At 45.0% G+C, this 11,738-nt stretch overlaps 1 protein-coding gene across 1 annotated transcript; it reads right to left on the bottom strand.

Moving 5' to 3' along the window:
• Window positions 1–9,289: 9,289 nt before the first annotated feature.
• Window positions 9,290–10,562, bottom strand: LOC147972596 (uncharacterized). The gene is made up of 4 exons (XM_087524401.1): window positions 10,488–10,562; window positions 10,022–10,411; window positions 9,594–9,932; window positions 9,290–9,512 (listed from the first exon to the last, which is right to left on the bottom strand). Exons 1-4 carry the CDS (start codon window positions 10,511–10,513, stop codon window positions 9,290–9,292), a joined length of 978 nt encoding a protein of 325 aa, XP_087380527.1. The 5' UTR covers window positions 10,514–10,562.
• Between the last annotated feature and the right edge of the window lie 1,176 nt (window positions 10,563–11,738).

Below are 11,738 nucleotides of genomic sequence, written 5' to 3'. Positions count from 1 at the left end.
GCAACAATTATTTGGTAGGTCCTTCACAAAAAAACCTCCTTTTGGGCACTCGAAAAATGGAAAATGGTTTTTTTGTCCAATGAAAATGAAAACTTCCTTAGGCAATATTGTTTGGCATTCCAATATGCACCCTTGTGCACAATATGAGATCATTTGAACAAACTCTGCCATAGATGTGGCCATAAGATTGATCATTTGGCTTGAAAGCCATTGATCTCCACACGTGATAGCTCGTTTCTGAGAACACTTTTTTCAAATAATTGCCGTATTACAAGTTTGTTATTTTTCCTAGGAACTTGGCCACATATAATGACACAATGCGAAGGTTTCCAAATTTTTTGACTTTTTTTGAATTTTTATGCCCGTTTCAAAATGCGGTCAAAACGGCGGGAATGACCGTTACTAGCTAGTACTTGAATCTTGGAATTTTTTTGGTGTTTCTCTGATAAAATAGATACTTCTGTACCTAGAAATGATTTTTGGAAAAAATAAATAACAAACAATGAGGACGCTGCAGTTCAAATTTGACCCGTTTCATGCTGAATGAGCGCAAATTTGTCTTTTTCATGATAGGTGGATCAAAATTTTTGACACCCAATCATTTGGTCAACTGTGCATTAAATATGTCCTAGTATTTTAGAAAATTGATTTGGTACAATTTTGCAACAAATATATGGTAGGTCCTTCACAAAAAAAGTCATTTTGGGCACTCAGAAAATGATTAAAAATAGCTAGAAAGATCAGAAATGCATAGAAATTGGTCCTTATCCATAAAATGTGGTCTAACTCTAGTGAAAATTTGTGTGGTGCCATTTTGCAAAATATTTTTGATAGCTATTTCACAAAATCCCTCTATTTTTAGTACTTGGACACTTTTTTAAATCACTGGTTTTTCGAACCAATCAGGACTCTTCCCACGGATCGATGACATGGCGCCCATCCATCCATCCATCCATCTCTCCATCCCACATACATCCATCCATCTATCTACAGAAAAAAGGAAAGAAAAGAAAAGAAAATGAGATACCCTCACCCGCAGCCCAAACCCTAGCTCAGATCGACCCCTCCCCCCGTCGCCCCCTTCCTCCCTCGTCCCCATCTCCTCGCCGCCGCCCCCTCCCCGATCTCGATCTGCCGCCGCCCCCACCGCCACCATCGACGACCCGCCGCCCCCACCGCCCCCGCTGCCCTCTACTCCACAGCCGGCGCCCCTACCCTCTCCTTCTCCCCTCTCCCTACATCCCAGATCCATTTGACCGCGGAGACCACCTCCTCCACGGCCACCTCCTCCCGCTGGCGACCAAATCCACTCCGCCGCCGGTGCCACCTCCCCTCCCTGGCTAGAGGTCCCCTCCCCTCCAAGGGCCCGCCACCGATGAAGTCCGGCAAGGCCGGCTTTGAGGGCCCGCAGGAGGCGCAGCACCGCATCTGCATCACCCTCTCCTCCAAGAGCGTCAAGAACCTCGAGAAGGGTGATGATGATGGGTGGATCTCGTCGATCCGCACCTCCTCACCCACCACATCGCCGGATCCGCGACATGGGAAGGTGTTCACGAGCTCCGCAGCTCCCCCCTGCATCAACTACGGCCACCAGTTCAAGCTGGGCGCCCCCACATCGCCGGATCCGAGCTTCTTCCCCGTCGGCCGCCGCGCGCCTTCCCCCGTCGATCCGCGTCGCCCTCGCTGCTCCGACGTCTCTGGCCTCCGCGAGCTCATCATCCGCACCGTGGTGAGCCCCTCAGTCGATCCCCCTATTTGGCGCCCTCGATCCGTCGCCATATGTTGCCTGCGCTCACCGAGGACGCATCACCCATCCATCCACCATCATCTCGCGCCACCGCGCCACCCAATCAGCACCACACCATCCAGCCACCACTCCGTCTTCGCCGCCATCACCTTGCGCGCTCCACTTCGTCGCTGTGCCTGGCGCGCCTGATGTAATATTCATATTTGAGTAGTGCTAGCAGCCTGTTATTTGTCCAGTTCAGACTTCCTGTGTGTGATAATTAGTTAAATTTGTCACTTGTGTACTCCTCTTGCTGCATATTCGTGTTTGTTTAATTTGTAGTTCCCGTGTTGCTCAAGTAGCCGTGACATATATGTATGTGGTGTGGAATCTATATGTCCCAGTACCAAACTACTTCTGCATGTTCAGTACTATGAACATGCTTTTCTTTCTAGTTCTTATAATCATTATACGTGCTTGTGATGTGAATCACTTCTGCCCTTTTGGTTACATACTTTCTAATAATAGATGTCTCCTTTTATTGTAGATTTACTTTTGTAGTCTATGTATGCATGTGTTAGGATTATATTCCCTGTAATCTTCACTTAAATTGTCTAGCCTAGCTTTAGCCGAGCATCATCGTTGATCGTCTAGTCCCTATCGAGAACACGACATATGTAGCCGGGTCTCCTTTGACTGCGGAAGCTGAATATCACTCCCTCCGTTCATAAATAAGTGATGTGCAAAGAGGTGTTGTGCATGGTGATCGCCTTCAATTTACTTTCTGCCTGTAGAGTTACTGTGTTAAATCTTGAATGAAGCATTTGGGTAGTTGCATCTCTTGGGTCGAGTGTTTCCCAGATGCTTGTATGTATCTTGGCTCAGTAAATCGATATAATACTTACTTAGCTATGAAGGAACTTTCATGAATGATAGCACTGGTGTGTGGCTGCCATGCATCTCTGGATTATTGGTTTAGTGTACTGTAGATATGTGATCTTTTTATCTAACTAGCTTGTATGTGCTTGTTCTTGAACTGCAGGTCGCGGAGGTTCTGCTGGAAACAAGTTCAGGATGTCTCTGGGTCTGCCTGTGGCAGCCACTATGAACTGCGCTGATAACACTGCTGCTGCATCTGGCGGAGCTGCCGCTGCGCCCCAAAGGGTAACCTTCATCAAACACAACCCCATAATAGGGCCTCAAGGTTCTGTGCCCTCGTCTTCTTCTTCCTCCTCTTCTGGTCTCGTATATCTCGTCGATCTGACTGACGCGTGCGTGTTCCATGTGTGCCGGCCACAGTGTGCTCCGATTTGGTGAGGGGCGCCAAGGACAATCTGCTCCAGGTCAAGGATGCCCACCAAGATGCCCACCAGGAAGTCGCCATGCAGAGAAGGTGACTGACCCTCCTCCCTCGTCGGCTCCCGTTTTTACTTCGTTTCTGTGCCCTGTTTGCTCGCAGTCATGCAACGGCCGGCCTCGCTAAAACGTTTCTCTATGGAATCAGGCTGCTTAGGGTTGGATGATATAGGGCAGTAAATTGGTTGTATGGGCACTTCTTTGTTGTTAGCTGTTAGCCAAGAGATCAACTGTCCCGGTTGAAGTTCATAGCCCAGAGGATTTTAGTAGTGAACTAGTGATCGATCCTACTGTCCCTTGATCTCCCCATGATTTCTCGTTGCATTTCTGACGATTCGGGCCTTCTTTTTTGTAGGACCTGGAGCCGCTGGAGATCAAAGATGTGATGCGATGTAAGTTCTAGTTTTTCCCCTTCGATTCCCTCTTCCATGCTTCTGCTCTGCTATTCCAATTTTTTCCTTTTGTGTTCCCTCTTTTACTAGTACATGTATATATGGTAGCCGAAATCCACTCTTTGATACTGATGTATAGAGCAGTAGCAGCAGTAGTTCAATTTACTAGTATATCGTGGCCCGTTATTTATGCCGTGGTCTGATTAGTTGCAACTGCTGTACTGATGTGTTGGGGATTGATTCCTTGAGCTCCTTGTTTCATGTTGACATTTGCACTTGTGCGAAAAGAAATACTGAAGCAATTGCTTGCGTTCCTTTCTACAATTATTCTTCAAACGGACCGGTTATAACAAACATGTCTGCTATTCTTTTTAGTGTAGTTCTCTTTACTGTGTTCCTTATGATTGTCATGTATGAATGTGTTGCAGGCATCTTGCATACCATATTCTCATGGGTGGGTGCAGCGAGGGGTTGGGAAAGCACGGTGCACAGTGGATGGAGGTCATCTCGTGGGAGCCCAGGGCGTTCGTCTACCACAACTTCCTGGTAATCACTGCTGCTGCTGCCCACTCTGCCTTCCCTTCAACACCCATAATCACTGCTGCTGCCACCATGGTTCATTCGGTCCTGCGCCTGCTCACGCATGCACACTGTCCTGTGTTTGTGGGAAGCTGGTTTTGTTAGGTAGTCCATCGATGATGTATGGGTTTCTGTTTGTGATCTGCGCTGATGCCCACTCTGAAAGTTTGATGACAAAATAATGCATCTTGAATCCTGGGAAGACTACTAATAATCTATCATTGGAGGATATGCTACAGCAATGCAACAATTTGAATTGATATTCACATTGAATTAATGACTTGTCTTGTTGTATGCAACTGAAACATGCCCATATAAAAGAAGTCTGTTCCATGCAACATTTTTACTGTTTTACTCAACTTGTTTTTGTAGTTACTTGATACATATTACCTCCGTCCCATAATAAACCATCAAATGTACTCCTGGGAGGGATAAACATCTTTTTTAGAACATGGGTTGAAGCAGACTGTACTTGCCTACTGAGAATATGAAAACAAGATATTCTGTTTGCTAATATGAAGATAGCATTGTGTTTAATCCAGTACTGATGATTGTTTTCATTCTCATATAAATTTGTTAATGATGGTGATTTTGTACTAGCATATAAACTCGTTTTTGTTGTCACTTGATACATACTTAGCTTGTACTTGAAGTTGTGGGTTAATGCTGGTAATTTTGTTCTACTTGTATGCATTGGTACCCCCATCATCGAGCGCACGGATGCAATAGTGGCAAGAAGATCATGGTCGTGTGCATCATCAAGCACACCATGGCGAGCATCCACCTCCTCACAGTGGCAAGAAGAGCAGGTGCCTAGTTTGTAATCGCTGTCGAAGGAGCTCCATGCTGAAGAACATAACACTTGTAGAGCTTGTAAAGTACCATGTTATTGAACTTGTGGAGCAGGTAACTGTGACTTCCACTATTGTATGTTAGAGTTATTTGTACAGCAGCAACTCTGTATTGATTGGTAATATTTGTACAGCAGCAACACTGGCTAGTAATATTTGAAGTATTTTGTGTGTTTTCTGTGCCAATTTAAATATTGTGTATTTATTTATGTTAAATTGGAAAATGAAGAATGTGACCCTGACAAAAAAAGAAAAAATGAAACTGTTGAGACAAAAAGGCCATGTGCCAAAAAATAAAAAGGTTGCAATGAAGGCCATGGGCAAAAAATAAAAAGTTTGCAATGTTGGGCTTGGTCCATGAAGCTGACAAAAAATTCACAGAAAAAAAATATAAATTGGCTGAATTAATGGGCTCGGCCCATGTAGAAAATCGAATTGGACGGGGCTGAATCTTGTGCCATGTCAGATTGCCACGCTGGATGCCTACGTGGCCTGGGGAGGTTGCTAGTGACCAAAACGCCACAGTAGACGTATTTTGGTCATAAACGTCTTCGACCATTCCAGAAGAAAGGTCGCTATAGTCAGTTTATGACGGCCAGCTTTTTACCTTATTTTTTTGTCACAAAAAGGTCACAAATGGAAATTTGTGACCATTCAGTGACCAATAGTGGTGGTCACAAGTTGACATATTTCTTGTAGTGAAAGGAGCAAGGGAGGGGGCGCCCTCCCCCCCCCAAGCCCAATCCGAATTGGGAGGGGGGCCGCCCCCTTTCCTTCCTCCCTCCTTCTTCTTCCTTCCCTCTCCTACTCCTAATAGGAAAAAGGGGAGTCCTACTCCCTATGGGAGTTGGACTCCCCCTAGGGCGCGCCACCCTCCTTGGCCGGCCCCCTCCTCCACTCCTTTATATACGGGGGCAGGGAGCACCCCATAGACACAACAATTGATCATTGATCTCTTAGCCGTGTGCGGTGCCCCCCTCCATCATAATCCTCGATAATATTGTAGCGGTGCTTAGGCGAAGCCCTGCGACGGTAGAACATCAAGATCGTCACCACGCCGTCGTGCTGACGGAACTCATCCCCGACACTTTGCTGGATCGGAGTCCGGGGATCATCATTGAGCTGAACGTGTGCTAGAACTAGGAGGTGTCGTAGTTTCGGTGCTTGATCGGTCGGGCCGTGAAGACGTACGACTACATCAACCGCGTTGTGCTAACGCTTCCGCTTCCGGTCTACGAGGATACGTAGACAACACTCTCCCCTCTCGTTGCTATGCATCACCATGATCTTGCGTGTGCGTAGGAATTTTTTTGAAATTTCTACGTTCCCCAACAAAAACATAGTTGGGCCCAGTTGTGAGCCAATGCTAGGCTTGCATCCGGGAAAAAAATTCAGGCCCAGTCGTGAGTTGAAGGGTGGACTTGTAAACTAGGTCAAAAAATGATCGGCCCAGTTTCTAGTCGATGGTGTATTAACAACTATGATAAAAAATGATTGCACCCAGTTGCGAGTCGATGGTCGATTTGGAATTGGATAAAATGATATTAGGTTGTGAGTCAAGGATGGACTTGCAATTGGGGGAAAAGAGGATCAAGGACCCAGTTGCATGTCAATGATGGACTTGCAACTGAGAAGAACAAAAGTGGGTCATCCCAGTTGCGAATCGATGGTTGATTTGCAACTATGGCAAAAAATGATCAAGGGCCTAGTTGCATGTCAATGGTGGACATGCAACTCAGACAAAAAAAGAGTCGAACCCAGTTGCGATTTGATGGTGAACTTGCAACCAAGGAGCGAAAAAAGTCGAACCCAATTTCCATTCAAGGTGGACTTGAAATTGAGGCAAAAGCAAACCTAGTTGCAAGTTGATAGTGGACTTGCAACTAAGGCGGAAAAAAAGTTGAGCCTAGATGTGAGTCAATGGATGGACTTGCAAAACCGGGGCAAAAAGGATCAAAGATCCCAGTTGCATGTCGATGATGGACTTGCAACTCGGGAAAAAAGGGTCAGGCATAGTTGCGAGTCAAGAGTGGACATTGCAACTGCCACAAAAAACTCCGGCCTACTTGCAAGTCGAGGGTAAGCTTGCAAGTGGAGCAAGAAGGGTCACATGGTAGTTGCAAGTTGAGGGCGAACATGCAACTAGGACAAAAAAATCGAATCCCGGTTGCAGGTCAAGGGTGGACCTGCAAACTGGAACAAAAAAGTCGGGCTCTAGTTGCGAGTCAAGGCGAGTCAAGGATGGACTTGCAACTAGGACAAAAGTTTGGTCGAGATTAGTTGCGAATGAAAGATGAGCTTACAACCTAGGAAAAAAATTGACCCAAATTTGTGAATCGGCGATGGACTTGCAACTAGGGCAAAAAATGAGGCTGGCAAATCAAAAGATGGGCTTGCAACTGAGGCAAGAAAAAAAGTTGGGCCCGGTTGCGAATAAACTAGAAAGAACATATCCCCCTAGCTAGTCGACTCGCGTATTCTACCCGGATCGGCTCTAGTGAAAAACAAGGGATGAACTTGCAACTCGTGCCGAAGGGTGGACTTGCAACTTAGAAACAAAAAAAGTGTGCTCAGTTACATGTCGGGGTGAACTTACAACTCATACATGCAACAACATTGATAAAAAAATTGAATGAAAAATAATAAAAAGAAGAAGAACAAAAAATAGCACAGCCCGACTCCTTTAATTCCGTCCATACCCACATTAGAAACAATAAAAAGGCCCATGTCCAGATAAAAAACAGAACAATAAACAATAAGGCACTAGCGCACATAAGAAAAGAAGCCCTATACGCTCACATGTGTGGACACACAAACAGGGACAAAGACATCAATGCGAAAAACATCCCAATAGTGGTTTACTAGTGCAAGGTGAGGCACATCAACAATGGAAACAAAAGTAGTTTTGCACGAACCTTACAACCTCTAATCGTGTGATGACAAACATGCACCGACAACAGAGACACAAACCATCACAGCGTGCCCGAGACTAACATTTTGCATGAATCCAACAATAATTAATTGTGTGGTGAAAGACTTAGATTTTTCATACTCCCTCCGTCCCAGTTCGCAAGGCAAAATCCCAAAAACTATTTGTCCCAAAATCTTCCACCCCCTAGGCACATTTGTATTCAATTTGGCACTAGTAGTCCATCAATGTTTGCATGCAAAAGCTGATCCACTCCTCTTTCACCATGGGAAACCACTCCACTAAATCTGCATGCACCACAACACTTACTCCTCTTCCCACGCTGCATGCACCACAATTCTAATGCGTGTTGGAGTACTTCCTCTCATCTTCCTCTTCCGCAATGCAGTGTGAAACGGTTACTGTTTTGCATGCCGAAACTTGTATAAAATGGCAACGCATGTTCCTCCTCTTCCCACACATTCAGTTTATTGCCTCATCTCCCCCAACTATCATGGACGTGGAGGGCATGAAGGAGGTCTCTGCCGAGGTGGGGGAGGTAGATGCCGAGGTAGAGGAGGCAGATGCCGAGGTGGAGGAGGCAGATGGCGAGGTGGAAGTCACACAAGGCGAGTGGAAGAACTTGAGGATGAATTTGAGAGGATTTACACAACCATTCAAGATCTTTTTCAGAAAGTAGATCGTTGAACGAATGTCGGAGCTGGTGATTCAAGGTTCTCGGCTAGGGCAAGGTACATTCGCAACACCAATCTTGCGATTAGATGGAGGACTACGTTGGAATCTTCATGTGATGGATTCCCGGCAATGTGCCGTAACTGTGGTGTTCGAGGTGATTCTTCGATATTCTGTTGTCTAGCTTGCTCCTTACCGGTGCCAATGGACGTGGTACCTTGTGATGTGTGTGGAAATCCACTTCTCTGTGACGACTACTGGTGCAAGGACTGCACGACGATTGTCGGAGTAGGTGAAGATGGTGTGTGTTCACGTTGCGGTCGCAACACCACTGCAGTTGCCGAATATGAGAATGCATTTGTGGCTGACACCGAGATGAATTAGGGTTTATGTTGAGGAAGAAATAGCCATGTCTCTTGATGTGTGAAGATGGTGTGTGTTTTATGAATCATGATCTTGTTGCAGTGGAATTTATTTTCAAATTATGAATCTTGATGTGAATCATGGAATGAATATTGCAGTTGTTATTTGTGATCTATAGATTGTGAGGATATTGCAGTGGTTATTTCCGTTTAGATTGTGAGTATGGAGTACTCAAAATACTTGTCTCACGTACTCATCTAAAATGACCACAACATTTGTACACCATGCTTTGAGAATGTGCAGTCATGGGCGGGCATTGTATAGTGAGCACGACCAATTCTTGTGATCACATGAGTTTTGTTGCTGCGATTAAACAACAAAGTGCAATTGTTCCAGTGATAAACTAAAACACTCATTCCTCCTAAGGTGAGTTCAAATACTCAATGGCAGCGTCAACATAATCTTTATCAACCGTCAGACGGACTGACAGTAGACCTAGCCTGTCTAATGTTTTTTTCTTCATGTGAGGTGTATCATAGTGCATCGACCCCTTGTGCTTAATAATTTCCCTCATACAAGCTTGATGGCTTAACCAAATTCTATTAAGCTTACGATGTGGGTACTGAGCAAGGATTTCATTAACCCGTGGAACAATTCAAAAAACATGAAGTTAGGTCGCTGTGCACAAACATTAAGAAGTTGCATAGCTAAAATGGAGTGCTACCTTCTGAACAATCTCTGCAAGGGTTTTGGGCATTTTCCTATGGAACATAGATTGAATGGAGGCAAACCACCCAAGATCAAGTATGTTACAGTCAGGTGAATTTGGTGGTTGATTTACAATTCTGATATCCCAACCTCCCTTTGCCGCTTCCATTGCAAAAATGGGATCATTTGCTAAAACATGAGTTCTTGCATTGTCTTGCTGAATGTACACGGTGTTCCATCTATCACTCTCAGGCCATTTTTCCTTTATAGCAGGCAGTACATACTGCACAATGTACTCCCTACTTTTGTTCCTGTCCACTGAAGATGAAGGCTTGAGCTCCCATTCTCCTCTCCCTCTACATTGAAAGAAAAAAATATGTTACTTTAGCAAACGAATTTCACACTTGATGTAGATCATGCTTAAAAAAACATCATGGTAGTTTACCTGTTAGCACTCTTCTTTTGAGCTTGCACCCAATCAACAAATGCCCACACACCTATTTTTCCATCAAACACACAATTTCCTTGAGAATCATACCTTGGCCTTGCCATAGCCGACAAGAACATGATCTGCTGGATGTGGTTTTTATGTTTGCATTCTCTTTTTGGTGCTTCATCTCTATGACTCAAGTACATTTTATGTGTCTTCCTTGTGCGGTAGAAGATCTTCTCATCCAAATGAACCTTGTTAAAATTAGCTTTAAAAGTGGGATTGTCCTCCAATGAACTTGGCTCCAAATTGTCAAGGCAATACGCCACACGTGCCTTCTTGTTGGCTTCAGTTAATGAAGGTTTCAGTTCATTTGAAACTCGTCTCATTACCTTCTCCTTCAACCTAGACAGAAACAAGAAAAGTTGATCATGATTTCGATCATCATCGAAATGTAAGAACTAATGCTTTTTTTTCATACCTACGGTGAACTGTGCTTTTGGACATGTTAAGTCCAGCAGCAACTTGTCGAATTGTGGTCCTCTCACTAGGTGGAATGGCTTCTAATACCTCAATATCCAAACTCATTTTCTTCCTTCCCGTTTTTAACTTCAAATTGTTCTTGATAGAGTTAACGCCACCTCCCGTCTTCGTTTCTTTCCAAATCCTACTCACGCACCTCCGAGAACAATTTCCATCATGTACAACAGAATCCAAAACCCCATCCTTTAACCTTCCACGCTCTCCATTTCGAGCAAGCAGCATAGCGTAAATATTACGCTTGTCTTCGACAGTGTACTGTTCTCTGTTATTCTTGTTAGCCAAAGCATCTACACACATGAAAACAAATCATAAGCACAAACCAAATATGCTGCTACTAAACAAAACTGAAAACAAATCATGGTTGAGTTGGAGATGAAAAACCTACTCAAATCAATCTCTTTTGCAGAAGGTGCTTCTACATGTTCCAGCCATGGAGGATACTCGTCAGCGTTCTCAAAATTTGGATTATATCCAGCGCCACGCCAGCCGCCTTCTCTGCCGTTAGTAGATGCAGCAAACTCACTGGTACAGTCTACATAGCAAAAACAAGCAATTCAGAATCCATATAGCTGATCTTATGTACGGCCAAACAAGAAAAAAAATACGGTCACAGAACAAATTATTCCTAACGAAACATAGCGTCTCTCATGTTGTGGCTGACGAAGGCCTTTTATTCTTCACTTCACACAATCCATGGAGAGCTAAGATGTACGTACGTACATTACACGGCTCACAGAAACTGACTCCCCAAACTGAAAGATAGTTCAGAACGAAACAACATAGAAAGAACTAAAACAACAGCAAAACAGTAAACAGCTACAAGGAAGGAGATCAGCGGAGGCAAACATCCTGCAGCAGCGACTCACAGGCAGTTTCCTGATGCAATCGTCGAACGAGACAGCATATCCTGATCAAGCAAGAAGGACTACCTACCTCTCGTGCAGAATACAGACGAATTTGGTCCGACGCAGATGGAGCCGTTCATGATGTTCAAGCCGACGTAGGAGGACGTCCTTCCGGCGGCGCTTGCACTGCCGCTCCCGCCCGGCGAGGTGGCCCAGTTCGACGAGCCTGCCTGATTCGGAGAAGGAGATCGAGGTGGGCGCGACAGACCGACGCGGCGTCTCCCTCCGACGTTGGGGCTGGACACCGGTGTAGAGGCAGCCGTTCCAATGGAGAATGACGACAG

Source organism: Triticum urartu, chromosome 5A (genome assembly GCF_056163025.1).
Source record: "Triticum urartu cultivar PI428250 chromosome 5A, HENAU_Tu73, whole genome shotgun sequence".
NCBI lineage: Eukaryota > Viridiplantae > Streptophyta > Magnoliopsida > Poales > Poaceae > Triticum > Triticum urartu.
The sequence above is the reverse complement of the archived record's forward strand: the minus strand, read 5'-3'. Positions and strand labels throughout refer to the sequence as shown.

Excerpts from the sequence above, each read along its gene's own strand:
- LOC147972596 (XM_087524401.1), bottom strand. The coding sequence starts at position 10,513 with ATGTCCAAAAGCACAGTTCACCGTAG. Across the intron at positions 10,412-10,487 it reads AAAAGCACAGTTCACCGTAG|GTTGAAGGAGAAGGTAATGA; the intron begins GTATGAAAAAAA and ends GTTTCTGTCTAG. Across the intron at positions 9,933-10,021 it reads CAAAAGAAGAGTGCTAACAG|AGGGAGAGGAGAATGGGAGC; the intron begins GTAAACTACCAT and ends CTTTCAATGTAG.